The following is an 18,283-nucleotide window of genomic DNA, read 5'->3' on the forward strand; positions in this document are numbered from 1 at the left end:
GAGAGCTAGGTGAGAGAGAAAGAGGTGGAGGGAGAAGAGAGAGCTAGGTGAGAGAGAAAGAGGCGGAGGGAGAAGAGAGAGCTAGGTGAGAGAGAAAGAGGCGGAGGGAGAAGAGAGAGCTAGGTGAGAGAGAAAGAGGCGGAGGGAGAAGAGAGAGCTAGGTGAGAGAGAAAGAGGCAGAGGGAGAAGAGAGAGCTAGGTGAGAGAGAAAGAGGCGGAGGGAGAAGAGAGAGCTAGGTGAGAGAGAAAGAGGCGGAGGGAGAAGAGAGAGCTAGGTGAGAGAGAAAGAGACAGAAGAGAGAGAGAGAGACGGAGGGATGAGAGAGAGGGAGAGAGATGGTCAGTCGTCCTCTGTGCAGCCCAGTAGCTCCATCCTCAGTGTGATGCGTCCGTACCAGGACCAGGGAATGAGGCGGAGGAAACGACCATATATGGGCGGCTGGACGGAGTTCTTCCTGTGGGTGTCATTTTCAACGTTCCCCTGGAACACCTGTCACCCAAGACAACCACGGATACCGTCAGACACACTGCCAACAAGACAACCACAGATACAACTGGAACACCAATAACTGAACCATCACCGTCCCTCACTCTCTGTCTCCTTCTCTTTCTTTCTGTCCCTCTGTCATGTATTTTCTGTGTCTCAATCAATCAACAAATCAATCAAACAGTCAATCAATATGATCATGTGTGTCGACCTTGTCCTTGTGTTGTGTTTCGTCCTGGTATGTCGTCCACCTCAGTCCATCGTTGCTGTAGGCCAGTTTGTAGGAGCGCACAAACTGGACACGGCCAAAGTCCTTAGCTCCCTGAGTCACTACACCTGTTACCTTAGTAGGAACCAACAGGTCTACCTGAGAGAGGGAGAGGGAAAGTGGAGAAGAAGTAGAGAGGGAGAATGATTTAATTATCCATTCATTAAAATGCATACTCCATTCTATTTTTGTCTTTCTCCTACTCCTCCCCCTCCCTCTCCCCTACCCCTCCCCTCCATACCTGTATCCACTGGTTTTGGTCATTGGTGGCTGCGGTCCATGCGTTGACCTTGGCCTGGTTGTCCAGTCTGGCTCTGTTCGGGGTCCAGGCTAGCAGACCCATGCCCAGGGTCCGGTACACAGAGGACGAGGTCAGCTGGGAGTCCTGCACCTGACCCCCCTTTAGACCCAGAGGCTCTGAACAGCCTGGGAAACCAGAAACAGAAACACATAAACATCCCAATATACAGTACCAGTCAAAAGTTTGGACACACCTACTCATTCAAGGGTTTGTCTTACTATTTTCTACATTGTAGAATAATAGTGAAGACATCAAAACTATGAAATAACAGATATGGAATCATGTGGTAACCAAAAAAGTGTTAAACAAACAAATTACATTTTATATTTGAGACATAGCCACCCTTTTCCTTGATGACAGCTTTGCACACACTTGGCATTCTCTCAACCAGCTTCATGAGGTAGTCACCTGGAATGCATTTCAATTATGGTGTGCCTTGTTAAAAGTTAATTTAATGTGTTTGAGCCAATCAGTGTTGTGACAAGGTAGGGTTGGTATACAGAAGATAGTCCTATTTGGTAAAAGAGAGGATAAGTTCATTAGAGTTACCAGCCTCAGAAATTGTAGCCCATTTAAAGGCTTCACAGAGTTCAAGTAACAGACACATCTCAACATCAACTATTCTGAGGAAACTGCTTGAATCAGGCGTTCATGGTCGAATTGCTGCAAAGACCACTATTAAAGGACACAAATAATAAGAAGAAACTTGCTCGGGCCAAGAAACACGAGCAATGGACATTAGACCAGTGGAAATCTGTCCTTTGGCCTGATGAGTCAAAATGTGAGATTTTTGGTTCCAACCTCCATGTCTTGTGAGATGCAAAGTAGGTGAATGGATGATCTCTGCATGTGTGGTTCCCACCGTGAAGCATGGAGGAGGAGGTGTGATGATGTGGGGGTGCTTTGCTGGTGACACTGTCTGTGATTTATTTAGAATTCAAGGCACATTTAACCAGCATGGCTACCACAGCATTTTGCAGCGATACGCCATCCAGTCTGGCTTGCGCTTAGTGAGACTATCATTTGTTTTTCAACAGGACAATGACCCAACACTGTGTAAGGGCTATTTGACCAAGAAGGAGGGTGATGGAGTGCGGCATCAGAGAACCTGGCCTCCACAATCACCCGACCTCAACCCAATTGAGATGGTTTGAAATGAGTTGGACCGCAGAGTAAAGGAAAAGCAGCCAACAAGTGCTCAGCATATGTGGGAATTCCATCAAGACTGTTGGAAAAGCATTCTTCATGAAGCTGGTTGAGAGAATACCAAGAGTGTGCAAAGCTGTCATCAAGGAAAAGGGTGGCTACTTTGATGAATCTAAAACGTAAAATATAATTTGATTTGTTTAACACATTTTTGGTTACTACATGATTCCATTTGTGTTATTTCATGGTATTCTACAATGTAGAAAATAGTTTTTTTTTTTTAAAAAAAAATAGAATGAGTAGGTGTGTCCAAACTTTTGACTGGTACTGTGTGTGAAAACATTGTCACAAAATATTTATTTTATAACCATGTATGACTGCTTTTGACACATTTGACATGCATCATGAAGCTTTACAACATTGTAATGAAGGCATTATGAGCAGGGTGCCACATCAAGTTTATAAAGCAATCATGTCTACAGATGATGACGTCCCTGACCTGTGAGCTCGCAGCCCATCAGCTCCATGCGCAGCACACAATGGCCCCAGCAGACCTGAGGGTAAACCCGTATGTACTGTGCTTCAATTGGTGAAGAGAAGGTGTTGGCCATGAGAGAACTGCTGTCTGAGTTACCGTGGAATATCTAGAGGAAAACATCAGGTTTTATCAGTCAAAAACATTGGGCTGATTTAGGCGCACCTGCACAAATGTATTTTCACTCTCGCTCACTCGCTCGCTCGCTCACTCGCTCACTCGCACACCCACTCGCACACACACTCGCACACACACATCGCACACACATATCGCACACACATATCGCACACACATATCGCACACACACACACACACACACACACACACACACACACACACACACACACACACACACACACACACACACACACACACACACACACACACACACACACACACACACACACACACACACACACACACACACACACACACACACACACACACACACACACACACACGCATCACCATGTCCTGTGTGTCTCCTCTGGTTTTCACCATGCTCCAGGTCCTAGCGTCGTCGCTGTGGGCGATCTTATAGGACTTCACATACTCTGAGCTGCCCAGCCGCCGAGCACCCTGGGTAATCAGCCCCGTCACACGCATCTTCTGCCGCAGGTTCACCTGGACACAGACATAAGGGAGTCAGAAACAACTAGAGTTTGCCCATGGGGGAGTAAACACTGGCTACATCTATCTAGCGGACAGCCGGAGTGTGTGAGCGTGTGCTACCTGTATCCAGGGCCAGCGGTCGCTGAGTGCAGGGCTCCAGGCATTAACCATTCCCCTGCGGTGGAGCCGGGCCAGGTCAGGGCTCCAGTGCTGCAAACCAAAAATGCCCCGCTGAACAGAGGAGGAGGACAGCTGCCCCTTGGTGATGATACCACCCTCCATGCCCAGAGGACCTGAACACTCTACAGAGTAGAGGGACAGCAGGTACACAGACACACACGGAAGAAAGAGGAGAGACAAAGAGAGAGAGAGAGAGTGAGAGAGAGAGAGAGCGAGATAATGATTAGTACAATTAGTACATCCATCACAAGCCAAAGCCACAGTAAATGTCCTTCCTTCCTTCCTTCGCTTTCTTTCTTTCTTCAGTCCTTCCTCAAACATCAGCAGGTACCGAAGACACAGTGTTCCTTGTTTCTCCTCTGAGGGACAGCCACAGCTCTGCTCTGGATTGTCCGCCATGTTGGCCCAGATGAATTTCATGTTCCAGGTCAGTTTCGTCATTGATTTCAGTCTCTGACATGCAGTCTCTCAACCTCTCTCCTGGTAAAACTGAGTCATTGCATCTGTGTGTCAGTCCGTTTTTCAATTTATTTTGATTCTGCTAGCCAGTTCATCCTTTTCTTCTTCTCTTCTTTCTGCCTCATTACATCCACTTATCAGTCCATCATCCTCCCTCTCATTGGCTGAGACTTCAGCTTCAAAATGCCATACAAAAACATCCTCATCCTCGCAACTCTCCTCTCTTTTCTCACAGCTCCTGTGTGAGTATGTGTGGAAATAACTGGTTCTGGAGGAGTGTGTGAGGTAGGGGAGAAGGGCATAGGTCTGTGAGTGTGTGTCCGTGGTCCCTGTGTAGGATTGGGGACGAGGGGGTCCGTATCTGGCATTCTCCACCCCCAAAACAGACTCAGGCTGGCTCTAATTGAGAACAGAGAGACTCTGGTACCACGACGCAACAACATCGCTAATGATTAACTACTCATGGTGTGATTGTGATAACATACAGGAACTCAAGTCCTTTTGTTCACCCGACCTAGAATACCTCATAATCGAATGCCGACCGTATTACCTCCCAAGAGAATATTCTTCGGTTATAGTCACAGCCATGTATATTCCCCCTCAAGCCGATACCACGACGGCCCTCAAAGAACTGCACCGGACTTTATGCAAACTGGAAACCACATATCCTGAGGCCGCATTTATTGTAGCTGTGGATTTTAACAAAGTAAATTTGAGGAAAAAGTTACTGAAGTTCGATCAACACATTGACTGTAGTACTCGCGCTGCTAAAACACTCAACCACTGCTACTCCAACTTCCGGGATGCCTACAAGGCCCTCCCCAGCCCTCCCTTTGGCAAATCTGATCATGACTCCATTTTTTTCCTCCCTTTCTATAGGCCAAAACTCAAATAGGAAGTACCCGTGCTAAGGACTATTCAATGCTGGTCTGACCAATTGGAATCCACGCCTCAAGATTGTTTTGATCACGTGGACTGGGATATGTTCCAGGTAGCCTCCGAGAACAACATAGACAAATACACTGATACTGTGTGTATAGGAAGTGTATGGGAGATATTGTACCCACTGTGACTATTTGAACCTACCCTATCGAGAAACCGTGGATAGATGGCAGCATTCACGCAAATCTGAAAATGCAATCCGTCGCATTTAACTGTGACAAGGTGGCAAGGGAATATGGCTGAATACAAACAGTGTAGTTATTCCCTCCGTAAGGCAATCAAAGAGGCAAAACCTCAGTATAGAGACAAAGTGGAGTCGCAATTCAACGGCTCAGACACAAGACTTATGTGGCACGGTCTACAGACAATCATGGACTACAAAGGGAAAACCAGCCACGTCGTGGACACCGGCATCTTGCTGCCGGACAAGCTAAACACCTTCTTCACCCGCTTTGAGGATAACACAGTCCCAATGATGCATGCCCGCTACCAAGGACTGTGGGCTCTCCTTCTACCTGGCCGACGTGAGTAAGACATTTAAGCGTGTTATCCCTCGCAAGGCTGCCGGCCCAGCCGTGTCCTCAGAGCATTCGCAGACCAGCTGGCTGGAGTGTTTACAGACATATTTAATCTCTCCCTATTCCAGTCTGTTGTCCCCACATACATCAAGATGTCCACCATTGGTCCTGTACCCAAGAAAGCAAAGGTAACTGAACTTAATGACTATGGCCCCGTGGCACTCACATCATTCATCATGAAGTGCTTTGAGAGACTAGTCAAGGATCATATCACCTCTACCTTACACTCTAGAACCACTTCAATTTGCTTATCGCCCCAATATATCCACAGAAGATGCAATCGCCATCACACTGCACACTGCCCTATCCCATCTGGACAAGAGGAATACCTAGGTAAGAATGCTGTCTATTGACTATAGCTCAGCATTCAACACCATAGTACCCTCCAAGCTCATCATTAAGCTCGAGGCCCTGGGTTTGAACCCCGCCCTGTGCAACTGGGTCCTGGACTTCCTGATGGGCCGTCCCCAGGTGGTGAAGGTAGGAAACAACATCTCCACGTCGCCGATCCTCAACACTGGGGCCCCACAAGGATGCGTGCTCAGCCCCCTCTTGTACTCCCTGTTCAGCCATGACTGTGTGGCCATGCACGCCTCCAACTCAATCATCAAGTTTGCATACAACACAACAGTAGTAGGCCTGATTACCAAAAATGATGAGACAGCCTACAGGGAAGATGTGAGGGCCCTGGGAGTGTGGTGCCAGGAAAATAACCTCTCGCCCAACGTCAACAAAACTAAGGAGCTAATCGTGGACTTCAGGAAAGAGCAGAGGGAGCCCCCCTATCCACATCAATGAGACAGCAAGGGAGAAGATGGAAAGCTTCAAGTTCCTCAGCGTATACATCACTGACAAACTGAAATGGTCCACCAACACAGACAGTGTGGTGAAGAAGGCGCAACAGTGCCTCTTCAACCTCAGGAGGCTGAAGAAATTTGGCTTGGCACCTAAACCCCTCACCAATCACAATTGAGAGCATCCTGTCAGGCTGTATCACCACCTGGTACGGCAACTGCACCGCCCACAATGGCATGGCTCTACAGAGGGGGGTGCGGCCTGCCCAACACATCACCGGGGGCAAGCTACCCGCCCTCCGGGACACCTACAGCACCAGATGTCACAGGAAGGCAAAAATATCATCAAGGACAACAACCAACGGAGCTGTTCACCCCGCCATCATCCAAAAGGCGAGGTCAGTACAGGTGCATCAAAGCCGGGACCGAGAGACTGAAAAACAGCTTTTTATCTCAAGGCCACCACTGTTAAATAGCCATCACTAGCACATTCGAGGCTGCTGCCTCGAACATAGACTTGAAATCACTGGCCACTTTAATAATGGAACACTACCCACTTTAAGAATGTTTACATATTTCATTACTCATCTAATATGTATCGACTCTATTACATCCTATCCTACTGTATCTTAGTCTATGCTGCTCTGAAATTGCTCATCAAAATATTTACATATTCTTAATTCCATTCCTTTACTTTAGATTGTGTGTATGGTTAGATATTACTGCACTGTTGGAACTAGAAACACAAGCATTTCGCTTACACCCGCAATAACATCTGCCCCAACAAGTGTATGTGCCAAATAAAATTGGATTTGATTTTTAATGATGCTACACCAGGACAGCACAGAGTGCTTAAATAGCTTAAATAAATAGGTGACACACACACACACAGAAGCGCATTAAAAGGGAAAACAGCAAGAGAGCATAAGACATCAATACCAACCTAATTCAATTGTGTGTTCATGTAAGCGTTGGACATCAAGACCTCTTAAAATATTTGTCCTCTGATGACTCGCAAGTAAACAGTTACACAAGTCCACACTCACTGTGCTGGCAGGTCCTGCCCGTGTATTCTCCAGGACACACACACGTGTAGTTGGCTTCCCGGTCTGTACACACTCCTCCGTTCCTGCACGGCCCACTCTCACACTCATTCACATCTGGAACACAAACACAGACCAGGGAAGAACTGTTTCATACATTTATGGGACTATGAGGTTGCATACAGATATTTAATGTAAAAATGGACGTTTCATACAGCAACAGGACTTTTGAAGACAGCTTGGAACATTTGATAATTTCATTGCCCCCTGCCACAACCCCTAGACGGGGGGGTCGGAAAACTTTACTGTTTTCAAATCTAATCTCCTTATTTATATATATTTTCGACATGGCTGTAGTTAGGCCTATAACCAAGGTGGGGAATAAAACATCTTACCACAGGCCAGATGTATTCCGGATGCTTCGAACGTTAAATGAACACTCAAAATGACTTTGTTACTTTGAGATTTTGGGTGGATGAAATGAAAGTCTGCTAATATTTTTTCAGGTAGTTTGACACTTTTCAGGTGGTTTGACATAATTCAGACAGTAATAAAACGAGATGGGGAGAGAAACAGTGGGAAGGTTGGAAGCAGGGATTGATCCCGGTACTCAGGTGAAAGTTGGATGCCACACATGTGTCATGGAGTGTCACCACTCCACCAAGACTCTGCAAAGGAAATAGTAATATTAATGTTTTTCAATTTCATTTTATTTCACCTTTATTTAACCAGGGAGGCCAGTTGAGAACAAGTTCTCATTTACAACTGCGACCTGGCCAAGACAAAGCAAAGCAGTTTGACACAAACAACAACACAGAGTTACACATGGAATAAACAAATGTACAGTCAATAATACAATAGAAAAAAGTCTATATACAGTGTGTGCAAATGAGGTAAGATTAGGGAGGTAAGGCAATAAATAGGCCGTAGTGGCGAAGTAATAAAAATTGAGCAATTAAACACTGGAGTGATAGATGTGCAGAAGATGAAAATGCAAGTAGAGATACTGGGGTGCAAAGGAGAAAAAAAACAATATCGGGATGAGGTAGTTGGATGGGTTATTTACAGATGGGCTATGTATAGGTGCAATGATCTGTGAGCTGCTCTGACAGCTGATGCTTAAAGTTAGAGAGGGAGATATGAGTCTCCAGTTTCAGTGATTTTTGCAATTTGTTCCAGTCATTGGCAGCAATGAACTGGTAGGAAAGGCGGCCAAAGGAGGAATTAGCTTTGGGGGTGACCAGTGAAATATACCTGCGGGAGCGCGTGCTATGGGTGGGTGCTGCTATGGTGACCAGTGACCTGAGATAAGGCGGGGCTTTTACCTAGCAAAGACTTATAGATGACCTGGAGCCAGTGGGTTTGGCGACGAATATGTAGCAAGGGCCAGCCAATGAGAGCATACAGGTTGCAGTGGTGGGTAGTATATGGGGCTTGGTGACAAAATAGATGGCACTGTGATAGACTGCATCCAATTTGCTGAGTAGAGTGTTGGAGGCTATTTTGTAAATGACATCACCGAAGTCAAGGATTGGTAGAATAGTCAGTTTTACAGGGTTATGTTTGGCAGCATGAGTGAAGGATGCTTTGTTGCGAAATATGAAGCCAATTCTAGATTCAATTTTGGATTGGAGATGCTTAATGTGAGTCTGGAAGGAGAGTTTATAGTCTAACCAGACACATAGGTATTTGTAGTTGTCCACATATTCTAAGTGCAGGGGGGTGCGGGCAGTGATCGGTTGAAGAGCGTGCATTTAGTTTTACTTGCATTTATGAGCAATTGAGGCCAACGGAAGGAGAGTTGTATGGCATTGACGCTTGACTGGAGGTTAGTTAACACATTTTCCAAAGAAGGGCCAGAAGTATACAGAATGGTGTTGTCTGCATAGAGGTGGATCAGAGAATCACCCGCAACAAGATCGACATCATTGATGTACACAGAGAAAAGAGTCGGCCCAAGAATTGAACCCTGTGGCACCCCTATAAAGACTGCCAGAGGTCCAGACAACAGGCCCTACGATTTGACACACTGAACTCTATCAGAGAAGCAGTTGGTGAACAAGGTGAGGCAGTCGTTTGAGAAACCAAGGCTGTTGAGTCTGCCGATAAGAATGTGGTGATTGACAGAGTCGAAAGCCTTGGCCAGGTCGATGAATACAGCTGCACAGTATTGTCTTTTATCGATGGCGGTTATGATATCGTTTAGGACCTTGAGTGTGGCTGAGGTGCACCCATGACCAGCTCGGAAACCAGATTGCATAGCGGAGAAGGTGTGGTGGGATTCGAAATGGCCGATGATCTGTTCGTTAACTTGGCTTTCGAAGACCTTAGAAAGGCAGGGTAGGATAAATATAGGTCTGTAACAGTTTGGGTCGAGAGTGTCTCCCCCTTTGAAGAGGGGGATGACCGCGGCAGCTTTCCAATCTTTGGGGATCTCAGACGATATGAAAGAGAGGGTGAACAGGCTAGTAATAGGCGTTACAACATTTGCGGGGGATAATTTTAGAAAGAGAGGTTCCAGATTGTCTAGCCCAGCTGATTTGTAGGGGTCCAGATTTTGCAACTCTTTCAGAACATCAGCTATCTGGATTTGGGTGAAGGAGAAATGGGGGAGGCTTGGGCAAGTTGCTGTGGGATGTGCAAGGCTGTTGACCGGGTAGGGGTAGCCAGGTGGAAAGCATGGCCAGCCGTAGAAAAATTCTTATTGAAATTCTCAATTATAGTGGATTTATCAGTGGTGACAGTGTTTCCTAGCCTCAGAGCAGTGGGCAGCTGGGTGGAGGTGCTCTTATTCTCCATGACCTTTACAGTGTTACAGAACTTTCTGGAGTTTGTGATACATGATGCAAATTTCTGTTAGAAAAAGCTAGCCTTTGCTTTCCTAACTGGCTGTGTATATTGGTTCCTAACTCCCCTGAAAAGTTGCATTTCAAGGGGGCTATTCAATACTAATGCAGAACGCCACAGGATGTTTTTGAGCTGGTTAAGGGCAGTCAGGTCTGGAGTGAACCAAGGGCTATATTTGTTCCTGGTTCTACATTTTTTGAATCGGGCATGCTTATTTAAGATGGTGAGGAAAGCACTATTAAAGAATAACCAAGCATCCTCTACTGATGGAATGAGGCCAATATCCTTCCAGGATACCTGGGTCAGGTCCATTAGAAAGGCCTGCTCGCTGAAGTGTTTTAGGGAGCGTTTGACAGTGATGAGGGGTGGTTGTTTGACAGCAGACCCATAACGGACGCAGGTAATGAGGCAGTAATCGCTGAGATCTTGGTTGAAAACAGCAGAGGTGTATTTAGAGGGCAGCTTGGTCAGGATGATATCTATGAGGGTGCCCGTGTTTACGGATTTTGGGGTTGTACCTGGTACTGTAGGTTCATTGATAATTGGTGTGAGATTGAGGGCATCTAGCTTAGATTGTAGGACAGCTGGGGTGTTAATAAGCATGTCCCAGTTTAGGTTGATGGTACTGGGTAACCAAATCATCGATTGCAGTCTCCTTGTCCATAGATTGTTTTCAAGGTAGGGCACAAACATTTTGTAATTTGGGTGAACTCTTTAAAATAGTGCTGGAAGAAAATTGCTCTTGACCTCCAGGAGGGTTGGCCTCCCCCTGATCTATGTTTCCCAAGTTCTGGGTGTTTGAAAATGTTCTTATTATAACAATTAATTTCTCAAAACCTTCAGGAAAAATCGAATGAATATCTCAATATCCAGGTGGTTTATGCCTACCAGTGAAGACCCTTGCAATCATCTGACTCTACATAGACAAAATATGATGCGTTTGTAAGTTGTGAATCCCCCTACTATCTTAGCCTGGCACGGGCACAATACTCAAATGTCAACTATTATATTTGAGGCCTGCAGCATTCAATATCCAGTTCTTATTTGCATGGCTTATTCAAAAGTGTCCATGAATGACTGCAAAAAAAACATAGCCTCATATTATCCATTTTCAAAAACACAAGTAGGCATATCGGATTTCAAATAAGTGATTCCACTGGCAAGACTGGGAAGAAGAGGAAGGATAAAATACGTTTGGAGAATAACAGTGGTGTTCATGCTGACAGTTCTTCTTCTTATTGTTGTTGTATTATTATTATTTGTACATTTATTGTCCTCCCCTACAATCAAACGTACACTTTTGAGTTCACAGTCTGTTATCTTCAGAGTTACAAATCAGGTTAGCCTACCAAACTCCGCCGCTAAAACATACTTTAGGTCTGTATGCTGCCTTTTCATTGCCGCAGCCTAAACGCCAATCTCCAAAGGAGACGACTAAGGCAAGTATGGATGATTGACTTCAGTACGTGGTGTCAAAAGGTTGCATTCAGCAATAGGGACGGGAGTAACAGCAACCATTTTGTTTTTACAACATTGTATTTAAAACAGCCCCTCCGTGCTGCTCTTTTTACAGTTTTATAAACTCAGCGGAGAACGAAAGTATTCAGACCCCTTGACTTAAAGGTCTTTTTGTTTTTTACTTCTAGAAATTTGCACAATATTTCTAAAAACCTGTTTTCGCTTTGTCATTATGGGGTATTGTGTGTAGATTGATGAAGAAAAGTTTTTATTTCATCAATTTTAGATTAAGGCTGTAACGTAACAAAATGTGGAAAAAGTCAAGGGGTCTGAATACTTTCCGAATGCACCGTAAGAGGTGTGGAGTGAGCATGAGAAGAAGGTCTAATGCAAGTGTCATGCAGGTCAGCCATTTTGCAGGTCAGCCATTTCGCAGGTCAGCCATTTCGCAGGTCAGCCATTTCGCAGGTCAGCCATTTCGCAGGTCAGCCATTTTGCAGGTCAGCCATTTTGCAGGTCAGCCATTTTGGTCAAAAAGTTGGTCAACAATGATGTGATAAGATATTGTGTAAAAAATATATATCTGAAGAATTTGTCTGCACTGTATGTTTGTTTGCTTGCTAGCCAGGCAATTTTAGAGGAATGATTACAGAAATTTTTCAAATTAACTGCCAATATGCCAACAATCCATTCAAACAATGCAATTAATCCACAGCCATACATTGTCTGAAATCAGTTGATGATAGGATTTAGACAAGTTGTAAATGCAACAAGTACTGATATTGTAACATAATTGCACTCACAGCTTTCCAAGAAAACAAAAATTGAGACATTTAAGGTCTGTTTAAATATATTTTAGAGGCAATTTGTAGAAAACTTATATAAACGGTATTTATAATGAAATGACAATATTTTAGGTTAACAATAATTCTATTACACAATTTGTGATATATCATATGCCTTACTTTTATTTTCCTGCATAAGTAAAATCAGGATTATGCCTCTACTGCCATTCATTCCAATTTGAATGGTTTGGATTTCTCCCTGACCAATATGGCTGCCATTTTCACTCCATTCTGGAACTTTGAGGGTTCATGACATAACCACTCTAGTAATTTCATAGGCTCTCTATGGGTATGACTCGCTATAATTTAGTACAGAAGGCTTCCGTGGGTGATTTAATCAATTCTGAGAGGGAAATTCCTCGAAATGTGGAACATTTATCACATGTACAATTATATGATCCTAACATGGCGCTTGGGACTAATCTTATCAGTTGACCTAGTTTGACACTGTCTGTTTGGCTCTGTCACCAAGAACAACACCTAGTATTTATATACAAGACCCCCTGGAGAACTACAAGAGTATGTGACCTCACTGTGCACACATATAGAGTAGATACCATTGTTGGTATTGCCCACATAAAAAAAGCTATAGTATACTATAGTATAGTATTCACTGTAGTGTTTTTCAGACTTTACTGTAGTATTCACATTAGTATACTGTAGTATTAACAGTTAACTATAGTATAAATACTGTAGCAAAAGAAAACTGTAGTATATAGTGCCTTAACTTTAGCTAGCTAGCTAACAAACTAGAAACGAACCAAAACATTGTTTAGAAAGTTAATTTAGTTGCCTGGTTTGCTAAATTGACATATACTGAATTTATTTTTAAACGGATGGGTTTATTGGTGTTAAAATACACCAGTTATGCTATTTTGGACCACCAGCCTGCTGATGTCATGCAGCCTGTCGTTTTTGTGTTCATAACGACAATGACAAGTTTGATGTCGGACGACAATTGAATGTTCAGGATGTCACTGCGACAACTGTATACAGACATGTTGATAGACATGGTATAAACCAGACTTTAGTCTTGAAACCTTTGGTTGTTTATTACACTACTCACTGTGTTTAGCACATGGCCTCACATGTGACTCCTTAAAATATGTGGGTGGGGCTAAGGCTTAAGAGGGTGTGAATAATGCTGAATGGGTGTAGACAAAGAAAACCTCTCCAGTAGGTGTACCAAAACATTCAAGGGCCATTTTCTCCAAAGTGGGGTTATGAACTTTCAAAGCAGAATTACTTTCCCATTGTTCCTCAACTGTAGTGTATGATATACCATTTTCTAGGTCTCTACTTTTATCCAATGTAAAAAACACAATTTAAATTTTTGCTACACGAGACCGAATCGAAACGATTGGTCACCTATAGTAATAAATGTAGTGTTTTTGCGGATTGTAGTGTACTTTAGTATTTAATGTAGTGTTTTTTCAGACGGTAGATGGCTGTAGTATTCACTTGTGTTTTTTTCAGACATAACTCAAATATTTACTTTAGTGTTTTTGTTTCATTATCTTTGGCATTTCCTCCTTGTGAAAACCTACTGGAAAAATACTAAAAGAGCACATTTTCCATAACCTGTACAGTAGGTAGGAAGGAAGGACAGACCAGGGTCTGACCAGAGAGTTCATTGTTTCTGCTCATTTCTATAGCCTGTAGGGAACACAATATGGTCTATACTTGGCATGTAGGTTTCTCACTTATGGGTAGCACAAATTGGGATATGGGGGAGGGGAATGGGCAAGGCATGTGCAAATTAAATACAGTTAAAAAAGTGTAGTGTTTTTCCGGGACTGTAGTGTTTTTGCGGACATCACAATAGTATTTACTAAAGTGGATAATACTGTAGTATTAACAGTAGTATTCCTCAGAATACTACAACATTCTATAATAAGCACTACCTATGATTGAGGGGTATTACAGTGTTTAGTATAGTATTCTACAGTACACGACAGTTTACTACAGAATTCTATAGTAAGTACTGCAGAATTCTATAGTAAACTGTAGTATTTGTTCATGTGGGTGGTACTACATTGTTGAGTGCGTGCGTGCGTGCGTGTGTGCGTGTTCACCACGTGTAAGCCGTCGTAACTCATCACACCCATGAAAGCGTGAGGATGTGTGTATGACTTCATCAGCATAACTCCCACTGAGTGACCTCATTAAGAATGGTCGGATTAAGCCACTCCCTCCAGCCGGGAGGCCTGAAACCCTCTCAGTCGTTAGACAAGCTGTCCCCCCGGGTTAGTGTGTGTGTGTGCCTGTGTGTGTGTACGTGTGTGTGTGCGTATGTGTCTTACTGTGTTGGCAGTGGGCTCCAGAGTAGCCAGGGGAGCAGTGACAGTGGTACCCCAGGAAGGCATCACCTCGTTGGGCATTAGTGGTCTCACACACACCCCCATGGTGGCATGGGTTGGGCTGGCACGGACCTGGACACAAAAACCTATAGGGATCAATTGGTTTTCTACACTAAGCACAAGTAAAAGACAACATAGAGTGTTGGGCCAGTAACCGAAAGGTCGCTGGTTCGAACACACGAGACGAGAATGTAAAAACAAACAAAAACTGCCGATGTGCCCTTGAGCAAGGCACTCAACCCTACTACTATGGCTGACCCTGTAAAACAACACATTTCACTGCACCTATCTGCTGGATGTGACAATACAACATATGTATTTATATTCACTGTCTGTCCCAAGATAAGCACAGGGATATAGGTCAGAGTAGTTATATTAAATCTGCTAATATTACCCTGCTAGCCTTATGGGAGGCTCACCATCAGGTTAGCAGGCTACGCTCACACAACCATGGACACGTACGTGTGTGTGTGTATGTGTGTGTGTATGTGTGTGATTAGCTATGACAGGCAGATCACAAAATAATGCCTGCCCTCATTATGGTGTTACTACAGCAGCTAGTATGAACTAATGAGGGATTATCTAAAACACCACACACACACAAACACAAACACAAGCATATAATGGACCTCAGAGAAGAGAGTGGTGTCTTGATTAAGATCACAGGCAATAGAACAGATTGTGGGGCATTGTACTGTTGGATGAAGGAACCAGTGGTCACTGTCAGTAGCTGTGTTGCATTAATAAAGAGCTTAGTGATGTCTATGCACTTCATGTAGGTGTCACAGGATCAAACAGGCCATCAATCATAAACAGAGTGAATTGATTACACCTATCCAGTCATTTGAGATCTGTGAGGGGACACGGGGGCTGTTTGGGATCAGGCTTCTCTTACCTGCTGTAATCAGCTCCTCCCAGTCTGTCGTGGCTGTAGAAAGAAAGAGATCAATTTGTTGTGGTGATAATGTGTTCCCTAATCATGCGCTGACACAGTACAATACTTGAATTATTGATCCCAAAGTCCTCCTGTGCTTACATAAGAGTAGCGCCTCCTCTGACTGTGGCGTGAAACAGTCTGCATCACCCTCACATGACACAGGTTCACATTCATCCCCTGAGAGAGAGAGAGAGAGAGAGAGAGAGAGAGAGAGAGAGAGAGAGAGAGAGAGAGAGAGAGAGAGAGAGAGAGAGAGAGAGGGAGTGAGTGAGTGTGAGTGAGTGAGAGAGAGAGAGAGAGAGAGAGAGAGAGAGAGAGAGAGAGAGAGAGAGAGAGAGAGAGAGAGAGAGAGAGAGAGAGAGACAGAGTAGCTGTCAGATCTTCTTAGCAACACCCCAATGAGAGAGACACAGGGCCCCAAGGGGACAGGCATCAGATACTGTATTTACATAACAGACACACACACACACACACATCTTCATGCAGAATTTCCACTTGAAATTCTCTGAACAACTAAGTTCAGATATGGCTTTGATAGGCCAAGTTACATCACATCAACAAACAAAAAACAACAACAACAACACGAGCGTATTAAGATACACGCAGTTATTTATTCTAGAGAATATCCTCCGCGAGTTCCCTCAAAGTATCAACGGCATCCGCGGCCGCACCTCACTCCTTAATAAGAAAACTACGCACTAACATTCACCCCTTCATTTAAGAGGGATGACGACACCGTTGTTTGTTTACATTCGCCAGTATCCCCACGCACTCACCGTTCACCTGTCGAGGCACAGCCGCACCGAGGCACAGCACCGCGAGGGACAATAGCAGGTGCATCTCCGAGTTTTACTGCTTTCCCCCGCGGTCAAAACCAAAACAAAGGGCAGAAAACTTATCTTCTTTCTCTCGTCTCCTCTCCTCCGCCTTCGCTGCAGAGGCCGCTGTGATGATAATGATGATGATGCTGATGATGTTGGCGACTCCTCCTCGCACGCTGTCTGTCAATCAGTTTACCCGGAGATGCGAGTTTTGTTGCGCAGATAAATAGGCAGACAGACGAAAAGCAAAGGGATCCTGAGGTTGAGCGCTACCACCTCTTCTCTGGTTCGCTTCACCGCAGTGATGCTGCGCAGTATCTCACCTCGGCTGCTTGACCGCCACAATCAGTAGCTATAATTGACTAACCTGAAGTTGTAGTTTAGCCATCACAATAATCTCCCGATGATTGAAAATGGATCTATAACCTCATTATAATAATCCATGTTAACAAAATAGGCCACATAAATAATAGCACTCGTTTCCCAGGATAAAGCTCGTATTCAGTACACTCTTCAGGAAAAAAAGGGTTCCCGAAAGAGTTCATTCGGCAAAGACGACCATTTCTGGTTCCAGGTTAGAATCCTTTGAATTCACATAACGAGGCACTCGTGAAAAGTGGAGTTCTCTCAAAGGGTTCTACCTGGAACCCGAAAGGGTCCAACCTGCAACCAAAAATGGTTAAATAAAAGTGTTCCCCTGTTGGGGCAGCCAAATAACCATTTAATATCGATAGCAAAAACATTTCGAATAGTGTAGGCTAGCCTATGTGAAAACACAGAGCTGCCTGCATGCATAATTTTTGATGACATCATACCAATAAGGCCAGAATGGTCCCATGAAGAGGAGATAAGATGTTTTGCCCATCGGGGACCAAATGGAGGAAGTTCAGCTGGGTTGTAATGTGTATCGTACGTGTGTGATTGGAGAGTGTCTGGACAACTGTTTTCCTGTCCCAGAACGCTGAGTGTACGGACCACGACACAGAGAAACCAGTGAGAGTTGCGCTTATGGGAAGCAGAACTTGGTTCTGAATGCAGCATCTGTGCAGGGGATATGGGGGTAGGGGTGGTGGTGGGAAGGGTGGGTTAGGGGGTAGGGGTGGTGGTGGGAAGGGTGGGTTAGGGGGTAGTAGTGTTGGGATGCGGGGGAGGACGTAGCGGCAAGGTGGGATCGGGTTAGAGTGTGGGCCAAGTTGTTGGCTTTTTAGGCCATGATTAAAGGCACCGGGAGGCTGTTTGACTTGGCTGGAGGGGCTTGTGCCTGTTCATCAATGGGTTCATTGGTGCCAATGCTTCACTCGGAGCGGGGGAGGCGAGGGAGAGAGATGGAGGGAGAAGAGAGGGGGAGGCGAGGGAGAGAGATGGAGGGAGAAGAGAGGGGGAGGCGAGGGAGAGAGATGGAGGGAGAAGAGAGGGAGAGAGATGGGGGGAGGTAGAGAGTTACTAAATGACCCCATGTGAATACTCTTTTTCCCTCTCCCGCCAAATAGGTGATCTGACCTTGTATGCACTACAGCAGTCACACAAGCTGGTGTATCCGTCAATGACGATCAGTCTTAGTATGTACTAATGTTCAAGGTCTGAAGTCGTGTGCCGTTCCTAAGGTTTTGTCTCCATCTGCTGGTCAGAGTGAGAACCATCCTCTGCGCTGATATGGGATTGGGCAACAG

General features: G+C 44.7%; 1 protein-coding gene and 1 non-coding gene across 2 annotated transcripts; both read right to left on the minus strand.

The window, feature by feature from the left end:
• Nucleotides 1–221: 221 nt before the first annotated feature.
• On the minus strand, nucleotides 222–17,199 carry edil3b (EGF-like repeats and discoidin I-like domains 3b). The gene is made up of 11 exons (XM_046317845.1): nucleotides 16,569–17,199; nucleotides 15,892–15,969; nucleotides 15,751–15,783; nucleotides 14,799–14,927; nucleotides 7,349–7,462; nucleotides 3,470–3,651; nucleotides 3,206–3,361; nucleotides 2,702–2,846; nucleotides 997–1,181; nucleotides 699–854; nucleotides 222–490 (listed from the first exon to the last, which is right to left on the minus strand). The coding sequence occupies exons 1-11, from the start codon at nucleotides 16,630–16,632 to the stop codon at nucleotides 341–343; spliced, it is 1,392 nt and encodes a 463-aa protein (XP_046173801.1). The 5' UTR covers nucleotides 16,633–17,199; the 3' UTR covers nucleotides 222–340.
• On the minus strand, nucleotides 14,014–14,068 carry LOC124007568. Its single transcript, XR_006833949.1, has one exon. It is a non-coding gene; the product is annotated as a U7 small nuclear RNA (small nuclear RNA).
• Nucleotides 17,200–18,283: the final 1,084 nt, after the last annotated feature.

This window comes from Oncorhynchus gorbuscha, linkage group LG20 (assembly GCF_021184085.1).
Source record: "Oncorhynchus gorbuscha isolate QuinsamMale2020 ecotype Even-year linkage group LG20, OgorEven_v1.0, whole genome shotgun sequence".
Lineage (NCBI taxonomy): Eukaryota > Metazoa > Chordata > Actinopteri > Salmoniformes > Salmonidae > Oncorhynchus > Oncorhynchus gorbuscha.

Coding starts and splice junctions, on each gene's coding strand:
- edil3b (XM_046317845.1), bottom strand. CDS start 16,632: ATGCACCTGCTATTGTCCCTCGCGGTGCTGTGCCTCGGTGCGGCTGTG. Junction 15,784..15,891: donor AGAGGAGGCGCTACTCTTAT/GTAAGCACAGGA, acceptor TTCTTTCTACAG/CCACGACAGACTGGGAGGAG. Junction 3,652..7,348: donor GGGCAGGACCTGCCAGCACA/GTGAGTGTGGAC, acceptor TCTACTCTGTAG/AGTGTTCAGGTCCTCTGGGC.